Raw genomic sequence first — 17,449 nt, forward strand, 5'->3', positions numbered from 1 at the left:
GAGCGAAGTCAACCTCAACAACATCAAGGTCAGGACATGCAGGACACACAGAGCTCTTAAAGGTGTCTGTGTCTGTGCTGCAGGACGTTCCCATCCTCTAATAACACACACAGAGCTCTTAAAGGGGACTGTGTCTGTGCTGCAGGACGTTCCCATCCTCTAATAACACACACAGAGCTCTTAAAGGTGTCAGTGTCTGTGCTGCAGGACGTTCCCATCCTCTAATAACACACACAGAGCTCTTAAAGGGGACTGTGTCTGTGCTGCAGGACGTTCCCATCCTCTAATAACACACACAGAGCTCTTAAAGGTGTCTGTGTCTGTGCTGCAGGACGTTCCCATCCTCTAATAACACACACAGAGCTCTTAAAGGTGTCTGTGTCTGTGCTGCAGGACGTTCCCATCCTCTAATAACACACACAGAGCTCTTAAAGGTGTCTGTGTCTGTGCTGCAGGACGTTCCCATCCTCTAATAACACACACAGAGCTCTTAAAGGGGACTGTGTCTGTGCTGCAGGACGTTCCCATCCTCTAATAACACACACAGAGCTCTTAAAGGTGTCAGTGTCTGTGCTGCAGGACGTTCCCATCCTCTAATAACACACACAGAGCTCTTAAAGGGGACTGTGTCTGTGCAGCAGGACGTTCCCATCCTCTAATAACACACACAGAGCTCTTAAAGGTGTCTGTGTCTGTGCTGCAGGACGTTCCCATCCTCTAATAACACACACAGAGCTCTTAAAGGGGACTGTGTCTGTGCTGCAGGACGTTCCCATCCTCTAATAACACACACAGAGCTCTTAAAGGTGGCTGTGTCTGTGCTGCAGGACGTTCCCATCCTCTAATAACACACACAGAGCTCTTAAAGGGGACTGTGTCTGTGCTGCAGGACGTTCCCATCCTCTAATAACACACACAGAGCTCTTAAAGGGGACTGTGTCTGTGCTGCAGGACGTTCCCATCCTCTAATAACACACACATAGCTCTTAAAGGTGTCTGTGTCTGTGCTGCAGGACGTTCCCATCCTCTAATAACACACACAAAGCTCTTAAAGGGGACTGTGTCTGTGCTGCAGGACGTTAACACACACATAAAGCTCTTAAAGGTGTCTGTGTCTATGCTGCAGGACATTAACACACACATAAAGCTCTTAAAAGTGTCTGTGTCTGTGCTGTAGGACGTTAACACACACATAAAGCACTTAAAGGTGTATGTGTCTGTGCTGCAGGACATTAACACACACATAAAGCACTTAAAGGTGTCTGTGCTGCAGGACATTAACACACACATAAAGCACTTAAAGGTGTCTGTGCTGCAGGACATTAACACACACATAAAGCACTTAAAGGTGTCTGTGCTGCAGGACATTAACACACATAACACAGATAAAGCTCTTAAAGGTGACTGTGTCTGTGCTGCAGGACATTAACACACACATAACGCACTTAAAGGTGTCTGTGCTGCAGGACATTAACACACATAACACACATAAAGCTCTTAAAGGTGACTGTGTGTGTGCTGCAGGACATTAACACACACAGAGCTCTTAAATGTGTATGTGTCTGTGCTGCAGGACGTTAACACACACATAAAGCTCTTAAAGGTGTCTGTGTCTGTGCTGCAGGACATTTACACACATAAAGCTCTTGAAGGTGTCTGTGCTGCAGGACATTAACACACATAAAGCTCTTAAAGGTGGATGTGTCTGTTCTGCAGGACATAAACATAAATCTCTTAAAGGTGACTGTGTCTGTGCTGCAGGACATACACATACATCTCTTAAAGGTGTCTGTGTCTGTGCTGCAGGACATACACATAAAGCTCTTAAAGGTGTATGTGTCTGTGCTGCAGGACATGAACATAAAGCTCTTAAAGGTGTCTGTGTCTGTGCTGCAGGACATACACATAAAGCTCTTAAAGGTGACTGTGTCTGTGCTGCAGGACATAAACATAAAGCTCCTAAAGGTGTCTGTGCTGCAGGACATAAACATAAAGCTTTTAAATATGTCTGTGCTGCAGGACATACACATAAAGCTCTTAAAGGTGTCTGTGTCTTTGCTGCAGGACACACACATAAAGCTCTTAAATGTGTCTGTGCTGCATGACATAAACATAAAGCTCTTAAAGGTGTCTGTGTCTGTGCTGTGCTGCAGGACATAAACATAAAGCTCTTAAAGGTGACTGTGTCTGTGCTGCAGGACATAAACATAAAGCTCCTAAAGGTGTCTGTGCTAAAGGATATAAACATAAAGCTCTTAAATGTGTCTGTGCTGCAGGACATAAACATAAAGCTCTTAAAGGTGTCTGTGCTGCAGGACATAAACATAAAGGTGTATGTGTCTGTGCTGCAGGACATAAACATAAAGCTCTTAAAGGTGTCTGTGTCTGTGCTGCAGGACATAAACATAAAGCTCTTAAAGGTGTCTGTGTCTGTGCTGCAGGACATACACATAAAGCTCTTAAAGGTGTATGTGTCTGTGCTGCAGGACATAAACATAAAGCTCTTAAAGGTGTCTGTGTCTGTGCTGCAGGACATAAACATAAATCTCTTAAAGGTGTCTGTGTCTGTTCTGCAGGACATAAACATAAAGCTCCTAAATGTGTATGTGTCTGTGCTGCAAGACATAAACATAAAGCTCTTAAAAGTGTCTGTGTCTGTTCTGCAGGACATAAACATAAAGCTCTTAAAGGTGTCTGTGTCTGTGCTGCAGGACATAAACATAAAGCTCTTAAAGGTGTCTGTGTCTGTGCTGCAGGACATAAACATAAAGCTCCTAAAGGTGTCTGTGCTGCAGGACATAAACATAAAGCTCTTAAAGGTGACTGTGTCTGTGCTGCAGGACATAAACATAAAGCTCTTAAAGGTGTCTGTGTCTGTGCTGCAGGACATAAACATAAAGCTCTTAAAGGTGTCTGTGTCTGTGCTGCAGGACATAAACATAAAGCTCTTAAAGGTGTCTGTGTCTGTGCTGCAGGACATAAACATAAAGCTCTTAAAAGTGTCTGTGTCTGTGCTGCAGGACATAAACATAAAGCTCTTAAAGGTGTCTGTGTCTGTGCTGCAGGACATAAACATAACGCTCTTAAAGGTGTATGTGTCTGTGCTGCAGGACATAAACATAAAGCTCTTAAATATGTCTGTGTCTGTGCTGCAGGACATAAACATAAAGCTCTTAAAGGTGTCTGTGCTGCAGGACATAAACATAAAGCTCTTAAAAGTGTCTGTGTCTGTGCTGCAGGACATAAACATAAAGCTCTTAAAGGTGTCTGTGTCTGTGCTGCAGGACATAAACATAAAGCTCCTAAAGGTGTATGTGTCTGTGCTGCAGGACATAAACATAAAGCTCTTAAAGATGTCTGTGTCTGTGCTGCAGGATATAAACATAAAGCTCTTAAAGGTGTCTGTGCTGCAGGACATAAACATAAAGCTCTTAAAAGTGTCTGTGTCTGTGCTGCAGGACATAAACATAAAGCTCTTAAAGGTGTCTGTGTCTGTGCTGCAGGACATAAACATAAAGCTCTTAAAGGTGTCTGTGTCTGTGCTGCAGGACATAAACATAAAGCTCTTAAAAGTGTCTGTGTCTGTGCTGCAGGACATAAACATAAAGCTCTTAAAGGTGTCTGTGCTGCAGGACATAAACATAAAGCTCTTAAAGGTGTCTGTGTCTGTGCTGCAGGACATAAACATAAAGCTCTTAAAGGTGTCTGTGTCTGTGCTGCAGGACATAAACATAAAGCTCTTAAAAGTGTCTGTGTCTGTGCTGCAGGACATAAACATAAAGCTCTTAAAGGTGTCTGTGCTGCAGGACATAAACATAAAGCTCTTAAAAGTGTCTGTGTCTGTGCTGCAGGACATAAACATAAAGCTCTTAAAGGTGTCTGTGTCTGTGCTGCAGGACATAAACATAAAGCTCTTAAAGGTGTCTGTGCTGCAGGACATAAACATAAAGCTCTTAAAGGTGTATGTGTCTGTGCTGCAGGACATAAACATAAAGCTCTTAAAGGTGTATGTGTCTGTGCTGCAGGACATAAACATAAAGGTGTATGTGTCTGTGCTGCAGGACATAAACATAAAGGTGTCTGTGTCTGTGCTGCAGGACATTCCCATCCCGACGCTGAAGGAGATCTTCGAGGCGATGAAGGGGAACTCTCACGTTGAGTCTCTGAGCATCGCCGCGACCCGCAGCAACGACCCCGTGGCCTACGTGAGTACGACGTGAAACAGGTGGCCCGATGGCAACGCCACAAGTTACAAGTTGTGTGTGTGTGTGTGTGTGCGTGTGTGTGTGTGTGCGTGACAGTCCTGTGCTGAGATGCTGCAGGAGAACACCAGCTTGCAGAGTCTTAACGTCGAGTCCAACTTCATCACTTCTGACGGCATGATGGAGATCATCAAAGCCATGAACAGCAACGCCACGCTGGTGGAGTTCAAGATCGACAACCAGGTAAGAAATACCGGTATATATTACCGGTAAATACCGGTAAAGAACCCATTTGTTTTTGGTTGAGTTGTGACACTCGCGTCTCCACACAGAGGCAGAAGCTGGGAGACTCGGTTGAGATGGAGATCGCCTCCATGCTGGAGAACAACTCCAGCATCCTCAAGTTCGGGTACCACTTCACTCAGCAGGGTCCCCGCGCCAGGGCTGCCATGGCGATCACGCGGAACAACGACATGAGTGAGGAGAACAATGAAAACAATACGAAGACGATGTAGAAAGGGTTTTCTTTCCTTTTCTTCATCTTCAATGTGGAAATACTTCTTTCTTTCTTCTCTCTGCAGTTCGCCAGCAGAGGTTGAGATGAAGACGGGCGAGCAGAAGAAGAACCGATCCTCACCAGAAGAACCCGGGTCGCGACCCGAACCCACTAACAGCCATTTCATTTCATTTAAGAGAGCTATTTTATTTTTATTTTTTTTGTAGACTGCTGAATTCATCATAAAGGCATGTGTAGGTCACAAGCAACACGTGAGGTGTCTTTTTTTTATTTTATTTTTGTTGTGCTTTAAATCATCATCTTCATCATCTAAACAAAAACAACAACAACAACATACACATAAAGTCTTTTCAACCATGAAAAAAACATTTTCAAATGTGGTGCTATCTGTGGGAAGAAAAACAAACTGTAAATACTTTAAATAAAAATTATATATTCGAGTATTTTTTTAATTCTATTGATTTCTACGCCTCGTCTGAATAACACATATTTCAGTTCTGGATCCCCCCCCCCCCCCCCCCCCCCCCTCTTAAATTAAATTGACAACTGCTGCAGCATTTTAGGGCTGAACCCTTAAAGTAAAGAACCACAGCGCTTTAATCCCTTTAAAGTCTCCTGATCCTCTGACTCCCCTGAAGCACCTGAGCTATTTTTACACCTGACCCCCCCCCCCCCCCCCCTCCCCCTCCTCCGCCCCCCCTGAACCCTGATGGGAAACGTAACCTCGTCCGCTGGGCTTCAGTTACCTTGTTCCAAATATACGCGCAACAACTTGAAGTTTGTATGAACACAAACAGCTGCAAACCTCTGAGGGTTCCTTTCAACCCCCCCCCCCCCTCCAACCCCCCCCTCTTTTGATTGCTTCGACCTAGTTTCTCCTGGTTTCTTTGAGGCGTTAAATAAACGGTCACCGTGACATGATTTAAAGTCTCTCGTTGGTGCCGAGACGCACGTTTTTATTGTCATTATTATCATGTTCTTCATTTGCTTCCACAGCAATATGAACACGTCTCACGGGTGGAATGGCGGGCGAGACGTTTAAGGTCACCGGAGGTCAAAAACGTCCAGCTGTCACTCCGCCAGCGAGCGAGAGAACGTGAGCGCGCTCCTTCCTCGTCTTCCTCGCACATCGGCAGGCGTCATCAGAAACTTGACCCAGCTGACCCCCCGAGGGTGTTATCCACTTTATACCAACGTCAATTAAAAAAGAGGGGTGTGTTTTGTAATTTAATGAGATGAAAACAGCATCTCTTGTCCTCTGGTCCTGGAGCCATGAGAGTGGGAACGACGGCTGCAGGTTACACTCTTTTTATTTGAACTGGTAGTTGATACTGCGGCTACGCTCACATCCATAACACTCTGTTACATGAACTTTGACCCTCTCGGAATAGACGGCAAAAACACCTGCTGGCTTGTAAACTGCAACAACAACAAAAATGGGACCGGGTTGTAATCGGACATCTTGGTTGTTTCTGGCTGCATTTTGAGATCCTGTGAATTGGGACGAATAAATAATTTTGTTTTCTGTGCAACGAGTGACTGTTAGACATGTTGGGAGCGCTCCCCTTTCAGTTTCAGCTCCATCATTCATTTTGTATTTAATTATCCGTTAACGGGACACAGCCGTGGGGTGGAAACACCAGAAGAGCCTTCTTCAACCATTTTATTTTCTCATGAAATCATAACGGTTTAAAATCTGCTTTAGGAACAAAAACAATAACGTCAGCAATTTCAAAAAGGGAAAGGAATATAATGCAAAAAAGTCAAAGTTCTTTTATTTCCTTGTTTCTTACTGTTGGTTTCCGATTATGTAAATCATATGTAATAATTTTCAAAACATTGTTGAGTTTCTCGCCACAATAAAAGCACGAAGAGCTGCAGCGGCTGCTCGCTGGTGACCGGCAGGCTTCTACTACAACGACGTGAGCGAGTCCCAAGGTCACACAGGAAACACCACGGGGTCCAACAAAAGGTTTACGGAGGTTTCAAAGTGCCCCGCGGCCCCTGAATGCACCGCTGTGGTCCAAGTGAATCCCCCCCCCCACACAGCTCTTAGTCCTTTCTCAGGGACCTGTAGGAAGGGGAGGGGCGAGCGAAGCGGGCTCCTCCTCGTCCGAATCAAACTCCACGTTCTGGTCTCTCACCCATTGGCCGCTCCGGTCCTTCAGCCAGCCGTCACTAAGGAAACAGACGAAGCCACAGGAAAATGAAAGCCGCCATGTTGGTACAGCCCATAATACTTCTAGTAGTTGTGGAGCACAACGTCACACCTTTTCAGTTTGAGGTAGCGCTCCAGCTCGCTCCTCCTCTCGGCGGTTATAGGCTCCGCCTCCTGCATCACCGCACCATTAGCTCCTTTACTGTCTTCTGACCCTTCGTCGGCTACAAGACGCACAACAAAAACATGCTGAATTAAAGCAGGCGGGCACCAGGGTTCCCTTCAACAAAGCGTGGACAAATGAAAGATGGCGGCCTCCACCTGCTGAGCTGCTTCGTGGTAAACGGTTTAAAACTTCGGATTGCCGACGCGCTTCTTGTGGTTCCGATCGCGTTTCGCCGGAAGAGTTGAGGCCGATTTCTGAGGCGGCGCCCGGCGGGCCCTTTTCAGATTTCGTGCTTGAAAATAATGAGAAGATTTACGTTAAAAAAAGAGAAGAAGTTTTAGAATAATTTAGATTTTAAAAAACACGCTCACCTGGTTTTTGTATGGCAGCTGTTGTACGGAACGGTCTTCAATAAGGCGTGATGGGTCAGCCTCCGTGTTTGGGCCAGAAGAGGGGCCGAAGACGAGGGGTCCTACAAACACAAACACTGGCTGAGGATTTGTTGACGTGTTTTTAAAAAGCCACAACATGGCTCAGCGGGCTCAGTCTGTTGGTTTCTCTCCAATGACCGCGTGCACCTGAAGGTAACACCGACCTGCCGTGAGTCTTCAGCCCGGACGTAGTCTTCGTGGAGCCTTTTGGTCTTTTCGTTCTTCAGTCGCGCTTTCTTGCCATAGAATGCTTTCAATCCTGATGACATGCAACACAAACTAAATGTTTTTTTATGCCACGGATAATTAATTTAAGATCATATAACAATACTTATTGCGTGAGACGATATACGCTTGCCGTACCGTAGTTGAGTAGCTATGCGTTCTGGTTGCAATAAGTTGGTCAGCTTGATGCTAGTATTGAATTTTAATGATTGTTATGATTATTTTATCATTGTGACAAAGTGAGTTTAATTCCTTGTCTGCATTAGCCATAAACAGATGTTCCATGTCTGCTTATTTTATGCGTAAACAGCCTCTTTTGTGTCGTAGGCAAATTAGTAATTTTGCGCTATCCAAAATGAATTTAATTTAATTTAATTCATAATAAAATGACAGAAGCACTTTAAGGTAAATGTGGATGTTTGTCATATGAAGTCAATATATTGCTCAAGAGTTAAATCCTCAAAACTAAATGACTTGTTGACCGTTTCTTGTTGACAATGTATGCAATTGTAAAAACAACAACAACCTGCCCACTGAATAACTTCCGGCATGAAGTAAACATGATAACTAAAAGTGACGTCGCACCTTCCAGATGCCTCTTCCCGTTCCGGTGGACCGTCAGCGTGTCGACCGTGTCGAACACGGGCCGGTAGGAGCACACCACGCACGTGTACCTGGCGACAGAACCGACACAGAACCTCAACTTCCCGTGTCCACGTGTTACTTTACGGCCATTGACCACCAACAAAAACAACATGTCAAGTCACCTCCCGTTGTTCATGAGCGCCGCTTCGTCTTCCGGTATGAAATGAGACAGAAGATCCGCGACGCGACGTTTCTGAAACACACGAGACAACGAGGAGTCGCACTACAGGTGGGTAATGCTATGAGCTAGCAGGATGCTAACCACAACAACACGAATAACGCACTGAAAGCTCTTCTACAAAGGCACCAATAAGTAATATGTCACCTGAAGTATGTTTAGTTGACTCTTGTCGTCGCCTTCCCTTTTAAAAGACATGATTGTTACGGTTGACCTAAAAAAAAAAGCAGATGTCAATAACCGGCTAGCTTAGCTACCGAGTTGTTGTTACTTCTTCTTCTTCTTCGTTGGGGTTTTACTGGTGGTTGCATTCTTTTTTTAAGTTGCATTACTGCCACCTCCTGGACTTCCTGCGCTAAATCAGGATCGCAGTGTTGCGTTCCGGGTCGAAAAAAAGAAATGGGGAAAAATAAACATTTTCTCTTTTGAAAAATACGGTTCACCCCAGTTGTTTTAAGTTATATGGTAAATTGTTTTAATATCAGAGTTTGACACTGATGACAGATTTCTTCTTGTTTCTCTTAATTTAAAGAGCCACACAAACCACGACAGCGTACTGACTAGTATACTATATTCTGTATTTGCTCCAGAAACGTTCCCCCTAAACCTTGAAACTTTAACTCCCAACATGTATTTTGAATTCACTACAAGTCTCGTGTGTCTAACGCTCCGAAAACAGTAAAAAAAAAAAAAGAGGGTAAATATCCACAATCGATTAATAACTGTTCACGGCCTCAATTTGTTCCAGGCATTACAATTGTCATGAACGCAACGCATGTGACGGCTCACGGGACCGGATACGGACCGACTCGGCAGCCATGGCAACATACGTCAGCCGACGGCAGGAGCCGGCCGAGCGCGAGACGAACTTTATCAGCAACTTTTAACGGCGAAGCGGGGCTCGCGACCACCATGTCCTGGCAGCCGTCCAGGTGCCTCTTCCCGTTCCCGTGGCCCGTCGGCGTGTGTCAAAATATGTCCGGGGAGCGCGCGCCATGGCGACATATGTCGGCCGACAGCAGCCAGCCGAGCAACTTCGGTGCAACTTTTAACGCCGAACCGCCCGCCGGAAGGAGCGAGCTGCTCCGGGGGGGCCGCGCCAGGTCTTACGGGAGTTTGGTCCGGTCTCCGCTGTCTCCGGTCCGGCAGAGACGCGTCGAGCACCAGGTTCAGCCGGAGGACACACTCCAAGGCCTGTCCCTGAAATACGGAGTTTCTGTGAGTATTGTTTCAAGTCCTGGTTTTATTTATTTGTTGTAATATCCATGATTTGCTATATTCTGATTTTAAAATGAACATTTAATGTTGTTTAAATAATGTGTATAATTCTTTTAATTTTGTCTCATTGTGGTAAGAATCCAAACTCAAAAGCAGCACTTTAAAATAGATTGTGTATTCTATTAATTAAAAAGAAAGAAAGAAATAATACCCCCTTAAGTGGCAATGGTAAGAAGTTTAGTTTACCACCATTAAATCAACTAAAAACATTGTACGATCATTTTAACAATACTTTTAAGTGGATTTTTATTAGATTGTTTAGCTAAAAACTAAATCTCTTCCAGATGGAGCAAATCAAACGGGCCAACAGGCTGTACACCAACGAGTCCATATTCCTGAAGAAGTCCCTGTGGATCCCCGTCCCGTCGGACCCGTCGGACCCCCGCGGCGACTGGGTGGATTCGGTCTCGGAGGGCGACGACGACGTCGAAGGCGTCTCCGTGGCCCGCCGCGACTCCTCGCCGACCGACGGGCTCGAGGCGAGCTCCTCTGAGAGGAAGCCAAGCGGCGGCGACGACGACGGCAAAGAGCGTCCGTCGGACCTCACGCCGGTGGACTTTTTGAAAAGGCTGGACGGCTTGATAAGCCAGTCCAAGCAGGCGGCCGCCGCCAGGGGAGGCCAGGACGGGGAGGAGAGGTACGGCCGCGGGGTCACCATTTTGTTTTATTATCTTATGACTTCTGAAGGAACACTTTGCATCCTCGTGGCTACGAACCCCTTCCAGCGCCGCATTATGCAAACAGACTAACACAATGTCAATACTTGTTGCATGAGAGTCATTCATAGAAGACATGTTTGATATTTTAGTCGTACTCGCAGGGCAAGAGGTGCTCTATTAAAATACATCTGACAGCTGACTGTCTTCTTCTTCTTCTTCTTCTTCACAGGGTCGCTGCCATAGAAGCGGCTTGCACCAGCGGGACGTCGGACCTGCGGCCGCCCGCGAGGTCCCAGAGTGTCACTTCGTTTCCCAGGGTGCACCTGGCCGCGCCGCTGGCCGCCACCAAGCGCACCAAGAAGCTGAGGGACCGGGAGGATGAGCTCTTCCAGCTGTGACGCGCTTCATCCTCGAGTATGGACTCGGAAGCTCGAAACGTTTATTTTCATACAGCAGTATAATATATATAGATTTATATTTATGGGAAGCTACACTTTAACAACTTTTGCAAACATTGTTTTATTTATTTGTTGACACGTGCTGTAGCTCGCTAAAGGTTTAAAGAACATCAGCCAATGCAAGAATATGAATTTACTTAAGTTATCTCCTCTTTGAATTTAAACACTGATGTTTTATAGCCATATTTATATTTAAAAAGAAAAGTCATTTAGAGCAGATTTTGACAAGTCTTTATTGTTAATGCGCAGACTTTTTTTTTGCTAGTTAATTTTAGAATATAAGAAATGTTTTGAACCCATGGTCCGTATGTAAATACGTGTGCAAAAAAAAAGCACTTTATATTGGCAAACAACTTTCTGTAACTCTATAGTTTAATAGCTCATTATTGCATAAACAAAAGAAGAAAATATATTAGTGGTTAAACTCTTTAATTTATATTTGACTTTTCTATAAAGTAGAGTGTTCAACCGTTTTTTTTTTTTTTTGTAACACCACAGCCAATCATCATAAAAACATAAAAATACAGGATGAACATACCTGCTTGTTTTGTATGTGGTGGTTGTTGTTGTTGTTGTTGTTCATCATCATCTAAACATGTTTTGAAGCGGAGGCTGCAAAGTGTCTCCTGTGACGTTCATTCGCTTTTATTACCGGCTGCTTTGACTCATCCTGTAAATACAGTCTGTGTGAGCATCGTGTTGACCACCAGGTGGCGGCCCAGCATTACAGTGGCCTCCTCATCATCATCATCATCATCATCATCCTCCTCCTCCTCAGTAGTTCAGAACATTTCAAGGTCTCCAGTATTTACATTGGACGACTGTTCGTGATCTAACAGCTGATGCGGTCTAAACCGGTTTGTATTCAAGTATTTTTTTTTTTTTAGTTTCTTTTTTTTTTTACATGACAACAATACACGACACATCACCTACGAGCGTTAATAACTTGAGGGAATGAGCCAAAGAGTTTTATTGCTGCGGTTCGGTCCTCCGCCGCATGAAGATCTAGTCCAACAGAGTCTTGGAACGTGGATCTCCCCGTGTCTGTGTGCCATCATCGTCATCGTCATCGTTCATATCGTCCCGTCCTCCACCAGCTTGTCGAGTCCCCGGCAGATCTTGGCGAGGTTGTGCGTGAAGGCGCCGCCGGGCTCGTACAGCTTGGTCAGCAGCTCCGGGTCGGCGTAGTGGTTGAAGACGTGGTTGATGCGGCCGTGGGACTTGGGGGTCAGGTGGGTGCGGACCAGCTTCAGGAGCAGGTCCCTGCAGCCGGTCAGCAGGTCCGCCATCACGGCTTTGTCGAAGGTGAAGTCCACCTGCGCCGGAGAGAGGATGGATTCACGAGTTATGAATTAAACACACTTTATTTATTAAAAGAAATACTAAAAGTCACTTAAATACAGCGTGTACACAGAACCATGCAAGGGCTTTGTGAAAGAAATATGAATATGTTCAAATTGCGATAGAAAAGATTTTTTTTGGTTTAGTTTTAAATGCGCATCAAAATGAAAATGCGTCCCGGCGGCCAATCGATTTCAAGCAAAAGTGTACAATTAGGAAATTAAATTAAATGATCAATTCTGAGCCGCAGACTCTGGACTCCAGAATCTTTTTTTAGTCTTCCTTCGCATACGTTTTAAAGAACCCGGAGTCCTTTTCGAATCTATCGATTTGATTCAGACGGCTTGACGCTCCCGGCCCGTCAATCATCCTGCACACACGTACCTCGTGGAAGCTGATGGCCGTCATGGCCCCCTGGTGCAGCTTCTTCTTGAAGTCCGTGGCCACGCCCAGCTCCTCGGTGCTGAAGCGGTTGTTCCGGAACAGCAGTCCGATCTTCACGGCGATCTTGATCAGGTCCTTGATCACCTTCTGGGCCTCCGACTTGCTCCCCGAGTACTCCTTGGAGACGCGGTACAGCTCGTCCAGGATCTCGCTGGTGGTGTCGTCGATGAACATCTGGACGGAGCTCTTGGTGGCCATGGAGCTGAGGATCTTCTTCTGCGCCCTCAAGGCCATGTCCTTGGAGCTGAAGGCGTCCATGGCGACCGCCCCCCTCCCGAACTGAGAGGGAGAAGAAGCACAAAGAACATCGTTTAGACGTTAGAAACCTCCACCGCGTTGATGGTGAAGGCTCGCTGGTGTGAAGGAGGCGGATGCGTTTCGGCCAACGTTCAGAAGTAAGAAGTGTGTAACCACGCAACCAAAGATAATGAAGGTATTTATAGACGCAGCCTGAGAGGAAGAGGAACAACAACGTCTAGCTGGAGGTCAAGTGGCGCCATCGAGGTGGTGGAACGTACGCTCGCCTCTCTACTTGGACTCTCTAACCTTCGGATCGCGACACCATCACGACGCGCCGGTCAGTCGGGTAAAAAAATAAATGAAAAGTGACGAGATGAGTTTATTTGCTGCGTGCGAATGTGTAACGTTGGTTCCAGCCAAGAGGGGAAAAGCACCGCCGCCACGCGAGGAGAGCCTCCACAGAGGAGTTTTAATATCTCCACAGAGACTTTAACCACACCTAGCATCCATCACATAGTAAGCCCCCCCCCCCCTCCCTCCCCATGGGAGGTCATCAGCATGCACGCTGCAGGCGACGACACAGCTACAGAATCCACTGTTTATCTTCCACTGTCAACACAGTTTGAATTAATGCCTTTTTAATTGCGTTTAATCCCCCCCCCCCCCCTAATCTCTAACATGAAAGCCGGTGGATACGGAGTGGATCACTCACAGAGGAAAAGCCACGTTTATGTATTTTTTTTATTCAGCTGAGGCAATTTGGAGAGGAAAATAAAGAGCCAGAGGATCGGAGGAACAGAATAGAGGAAGCCAGAGCGCGTCCTCGTCGCAGCAACAATGCTCGTCGCCTCCATCCCCAAAAAGTATCTGACGAGTGGAGACGAAGACGTACGGTGTCTCTCAACGCGCCGCCGGGACGTCCGTGCTCTCCCACTTCCTGTCTCGTCTGGCCGTCGCTTTCGCAGCTGCTGCTTTCAGTGCACCGAGTCCCACGGCCGGCCTGTGTGGGCAAGTCTGGAGGAGCAGGGAGGCTGCATAGCTGAGGCAGGTCCAAGCCCGCTTCTCCCAGATTGCATCAGTGTTGGGTTGGGGGGGGGGAGGGGACCCTTAAGTTAGCGTCGCACTGGTTTCCCCCCTCGATTTGCACCCAAAAAAAAAAGAGCAGCTTTGTGCATTCTTTAGTTTATACTTGCATGCTTTTGATAATCTTCACAAATGAAGTGAAACGCGGAGGCCGGACGGTCGGCGTTTAGCTTCACGTGTTAGCAGCCGCTAGCTCCCCAACTCGAACCAAAACAACCTCCACTGAGACGAGTCACCCAGAAGGTTCTGCTTTTGTTTTGTTTACTAATTCCCGCGGCGCTCGCCGGCGACCGTAATCACTGGCCTGGGATCTGCTGTGGGGTTACAGTCACTGTGTTATTGACACCCCCGGGTGCATTAGCATCAACAGCATGTTGTCCATAAGCCGTCGGCTAAACCATGTGTTTCTCTCCCGCTTGTTAATATTGTCGATGATTCACTGTCAAAAAAAGGAAAGAAGAGGGTAACAATAATAAAGCAATCGTATCGTGCAGACACCCCAGCATGCAACATGCATAATAAGCGTAACATTGACTTTTTTTGTAATAGTTTTTTTGTTAATAGGATATCTCACCGGGCTCACACATTAATTTTTTCCACAAGTGTCACATTTTCTAATAGCTCGCTCTGCCCCCCCCCCCCTATGGGGGAATTAAAGAACATTCATTAGATTAATTTCCCTCAACAGCGATGATGGAAGTGGGAGCAGCGTGACGGCTGTTTCAGATTCAGGCTTCCAGCTCGTTTTATTTTGCCCCAAAAAAAAGATTTTGAGGGGGCCCGGTGTGTCCCCATCAGCCACTGGGATGTGACTTCTTCTTCTTCTTCTCCTTCTTCTTTATTCATTTGCTTTCTTCTCCCACATTGTTTTGTGTTATGCAGATCCATCACCTCGTTCAGTCCGTCGCTGAGCATCAATTCACCGGCGCCGACGGGTTGAAGGGGGCTTTTAAAGCAGAGGGTGACTGCATTACACGTTCAAGTGTTTGAGCCCCCCCCCCCCCCCCCCCCCCCCCCTGACGAGCACCTGTACATAACCGAGTGAGATCTGAACCCATCAGAGAGGCAACATTAACAATAACAGAGGTGGAACTATCCGTAAACAACCCTTTAAACTCTAGTTTAATGGACAGTCAGAGAGAGAGAGGGTGGGTGGGTGGGTGGGTGCTGATAGAGAGAGAGGGTGGGTGGGTGGGTGGGTGGGTGCTGATAGAGAGAGAGGGTGGGTGGGTGGGTGGGTGCTGATAGAGAGGGTGGGTGCTGATTGGTGGAGCCGTCCAGGGAAGCAGGAGAGGTAAATATTTAGCATTCCTCGGATGACTCGGGCTCTGAGCCTCAGCGTCTGTGTGAACGTGTGCGAACTTGTGGACGCGCAGTAAAAAAAAGGGTCTTCCGGTTGTTTTTTGCGTGTGTGTCTGTGTGTGTGTGTGTGTGTGTGTGTGTGTGTGTGTGTGTGTGTGTGTGAAGCCCTCAGAAAAGCCCTCTTTTGATCTAAATGTGCCCGGCGCTGTTATCAGAGAGCCTTCCAGGCCTTCGATGCCGTGAGTGACATCATCACTGACTTTCATCACCTGGAGGGGGGGAGGGGGGGGGGGGGGGGGGGGGGGGGGGATCTCTTTTAGCCTTTTGATCACATTGAACAATGAGAATGTTCCGTACAAACACACAAACGCACACAAAGAAGCCCCCGCCAGTCAATCTGGATGAAAACAAGGGGGCCATTGTCGGGAGGCTGGAGGTTAAAAATGTGTAAAGGTGTTGCGTAATCCTCAAAGAAGAGAGACACACACACACACACACACACACATTGCAGCCTGAACGTTGCTCAACCCTCCAGATAGCCGTTGCTCAAACGGGAAGCGAAACAGACGCCTAAGAGCCACCGGCCGAGGCCCTCCAAGATGCTACCCACCCCCCCCCCACCCCCCCCCCCCCCCCCCCCACCACCACCACCACCCCCCACCCCCCCCTTCCTCTTTATCTCAGGCTTTACTTCCAATCACAGCAGGCCGGTGAGCCTCTAGCTTCGAGTTGAGCAAACACACATCTGTGTCCAGCTGCAGATGGGGAAGTGTGCAGCAGTCGGTTCATCGTCCGTCTCTTCTGGGTGGACAACGCTCTCTCCATGTTTACGCCAACAAAACAAACAACAACAACAAGGAGGAACGCAATACATATTTCCTCGTTTTCTTCTCTAATCTGGGCCCAGAGGATCTATTATTATCAGTATTAATAATGATGTTCTTCTTTGCTGTCACATGAACACATGAACAGAAGTTCTCTTACCTCTCTCTCTCTCTCTCTCTCTCTCTCTCTCTCTCTCTCTCTCTCGGGTTGATTTAATTCGATCCCTTCATCTTCACCGCCAGCAGAACCTCAAGAAGCTGAAGAAAGTCGCCCTCCTGCAGCGCTTCTGTCAGGGCTGCCACCCCGTCTTAAGATAGTGTTGAGTTGTACTTCCTTGAGGAACTAAATTGCTATGACACACCCCTCAGTGTGTGTGTCTCTCTCTCTCTCTCTCTCTCTCTCTCTCTCTCTCTCTCTCTTGCTGACGTTGTGCCTCTGCTTGTTCTGACAAGTGAAAAGCCCCAGAAAGAATTTAGCAATAATCCAGGGATGCAGCCCGGTTGAAAGGGGAGTGGCTCAACCCCCCCCCCCCTTTGGTGTGTGTGTGTGCGCGTGTGTGTGTGTGTGTGTGTGTGTGTGTGTGTGTGTGTGTTCACCTTTCGCTGGAATGCAGCTCCTGTCAGTGCGGCCCGAGCGCCGCGTCCCTCCCCGTGTGTCACCTACGAAAACAATGCAGCTAGGAGTGTGACTCTGTCTGTGACACACACACACACAGACAGACACACACACACACGCACACACACTCACAGTCACTGCCAGCTGACTGCACTGAAACTCAACACCGACCTGTGGGGCTTGTTGATATAAAGTTCAACGTGACACGAGGCTCGAGCGTCCGCTCCTGTAATGAACCGCGAGGTCGTCTGCCATCGGAATCGTGATTTATGGACTAAAAATGACCCTAAAAATGACCCTAAAAATGACCGTCAGTGACACGGGGCTCAGGTTAGAGATCATGGGACACGACTTTGTGAACGGAAGCTTTGAAAGTCCTCTCGCTACAGAACACGGAGACCCGAGTGCACCGCAGCACAAATAGGCCTGTAGTCTATTTATGTGTAACATTATATTAATATAAAACAAATCTCATTGTCATCATAAGGATGAGAACTTGTGAATTTTGTCCCTTTTTTTGTCCCAGAAAGGCCACCATGACGTTTATGCTCTCATTCTTTGGTCGAGCTGGTCGCCATGACACTTATTGGTCATTTAAATTCTCATTTGAGTTGTAACCCACGCCGAGCCCGGTGTCACGAATCCAACGATTTAATTTGGAAACCAGGAAGTGAGGCCTCGT

At 46.9% G+C, this 17,449-nt stretch overlaps 4 protein-coding genes across 8 annotated transcripts in view; 2 read left to right on the forward strand and 2 right to left on the reverse strand.

Annotated features, from left to right (window-relative positions):
* Window positions 1-4,969, forward strand: part of tmod4 (tropomodulin 4 (muscle)) — a 15,227-nt gene extending 10,258 nt beyond the window's left edge. For both annotated transcript variants that reach the window (XM_034554494.1, XM_034554495.1), the window contains exons 6-10: window positions 1-28; window positions 4,098-4,205; window positions 4,302-4,445; window positions 4,535-4,679; window positions 4,784-4,969. The exon at window positions 1-28 is cut by the window's left edge and continues 103 nt beyond it. In XM_034554494.1, coding sequence (XP_034410385.1) covers window positions 1-28; window positions 4,098-4,205; window positions 4,302-4,445; window positions 4,535-4,679; window positions 4,784-4,806 — 448 coding nt within the window. In that variant the 3' untranslated portion in view covers window positions 4,807-4,969. The remainder of the gene's footprint in view (window positions 29-4,097; window positions 4,206-4,301; window positions 4,446-4,534; window positions 4,680-4,783) is intronic.
* Window positions 4,970-6,469: 1,500 nt separating this feature from the next.
* On the reverse strand, window positions 6,470-8,832 carry scnm1 (sodium channel modifier 1). Its single transcript, XM_034554498.1, has 8 exons — window positions 8,670-8,832; window positions 8,467-8,537; window positions 8,285-8,373; window positions 7,639-7,733; window positions 7,415-7,515; window positions 7,199-7,335; window positions 6,990-7,101; window positions 6,470-6,897 (listed from the first exon to the last, which is right to left on the reverse strand). Exons 1-8 carry the CDS (start codon window positions 8,718-8,720, stop codon window positions 6,783-6,785), a joined length of 771 nt encoding a protein of 256 aa, XP_034410389.1. The 5' UTR covers window positions 8,721-8,832; the 3' UTR covers window positions 6,470-6,782.
* On the forward strand, window positions 8,334-11,469 carry lysmd1 (LysM, putative peptidoglycan-binding, domain containing 1). Its single transcript, XM_034554496.1, has 4 exons — window positions 8,334-8,573; window positions 9,271-9,740; window positions 10,085-10,437; window positions 10,689-11,469. Exons 2-4 carry the CDS (start codon window positions 9,285-9,287, stop codon window positions 10,855-10,857), a joined length of 978 nt encoding a protein of 325 aa, XP_034410387.1. The 5' UTR covers window positions 8,334-8,573; window positions 9,271-9,284; the 3' UTR covers window positions 10,858-11,469.
* tnfaip8l2b (tumor necrosis factor, alpha-induced protein 8-like 2b) lies at window positions 11,330-16,828 on the reverse strand. 4 transcript variants are annotated; one of them, XM_034554502.1, is made up of 3 exons: window positions 16,749-16,828; window positions 12,643-12,981; window positions 11,330-12,233 (listed from the first exon to the last, which is right to left on the reverse strand). In XM_034554502.1, exons 2-3 carry the CDS (start codon window positions 12,958-12,960, stop codon window positions 11,991-11,993), a joined length of 561 nt encoding a protein of 186 aa, XP_034410393.1. In that variant the 5' UTR covers window positions 12,961-12,981; window positions 16,749-16,828; the 3' UTR covers window positions 11,330-11,990. The 4 variants fall into 4 exon arrangements, with proteins under 4 accessions (XP_034410393.1, XP_034410392.1, XP_034410391.1 ...); XM_034554501.1 differs by lacking the exon at window positions 16,749-16,828 and adding an exon at window positions 16,320-16,571 and having other exon boundaries at window positions 12,643-12,983; XM_034554500.1 differs by lacking the exon at window positions 16,749-16,828 and adding an exon at window positions 16,312-16,571.
* Window positions 16,829-17,449: the final 621 nt, after the last annotated feature.

The sequence above is a fragment of the Cyclopterus lumpus genome, chromosome 16, assembly GCF_009769545.1.
Source record: "Cyclopterus lumpus isolate fCycLum1 chromosome 16, fCycLum1.pri, whole genome shotgun sequence".
NCBI lineage: Eukaryota > Metazoa > Chordata > Actinopteri > Perciformes > Cyclopteridae > Cyclopterus > Cyclopterus lumpus.

What these genes read in the sequence shown, in the direction of transcription:
- scnm1 (XM_034554498.1), bottom strand. Translation starts at nt 8,720, where the DNA reads ATGTCTTTTAAAAGGGAAGGCGACGACAAGAGTCAACTAAACATACTT. An exon ending in AGCTGCCATACAAAAACCAG is followed by an intron (nt 7,336 to 7,414) that starts GTGAGCGTGTTT and finishes ATTATTTTCAAG; the next exon opens with CACGAAATCTGAAAAGGGCC. An exon ending in CGCTACCTCAAACTGAAAAG is followed by an intron (nt 6,898 to 6,989) that starts GTGTGACGTTGT and finishes CTGTTTCCTTAG; the next exon opens with TGACGGCTGGCTGAAGGACC.
- lysmd1 (XM_034554496.1), top strand. Translation starts at nt 9,285, where the DNA reads ATGAACGCAACGCATGTGACGGCTCACGGGACCGGATACGGACCGACT. An exon ending in CCCTGAAATACGGAGTTTCT is followed by an intron (nt 9,741 to 10,084) that starts GTGAGTATTGTT and finishes AATCTCTTCCAG; the next exon opens with ATGGAGCAAATCAAACGGGC. An exon ending in GGCCAGGACGGGGAGGAGAG is followed by an intron (nt 10,438 to 10,688) that starts GTACGGCCGCGG and finishes TCTTCTTCACAG; the next exon opens with GGTCGCTGCCATAGAAGCGG.
- tnfaip8l2b (XM_034554502.1), bottom strand. Translation starts at nt 12,960, where the DNA reads ATGGACGCCTTCAGCTCCAAGGACATGGCCTTGAGGGCGCAGAAGAAG. An exon ending in CGGCCATCAGCTTCCACGAG is followed by an intron (nt 12,234 to 12,642) that starts GTACGTGTGTGC and finishes TCTCCGGCGCAG; the next exon opens with GTGGACTTCACCTTCGACAA.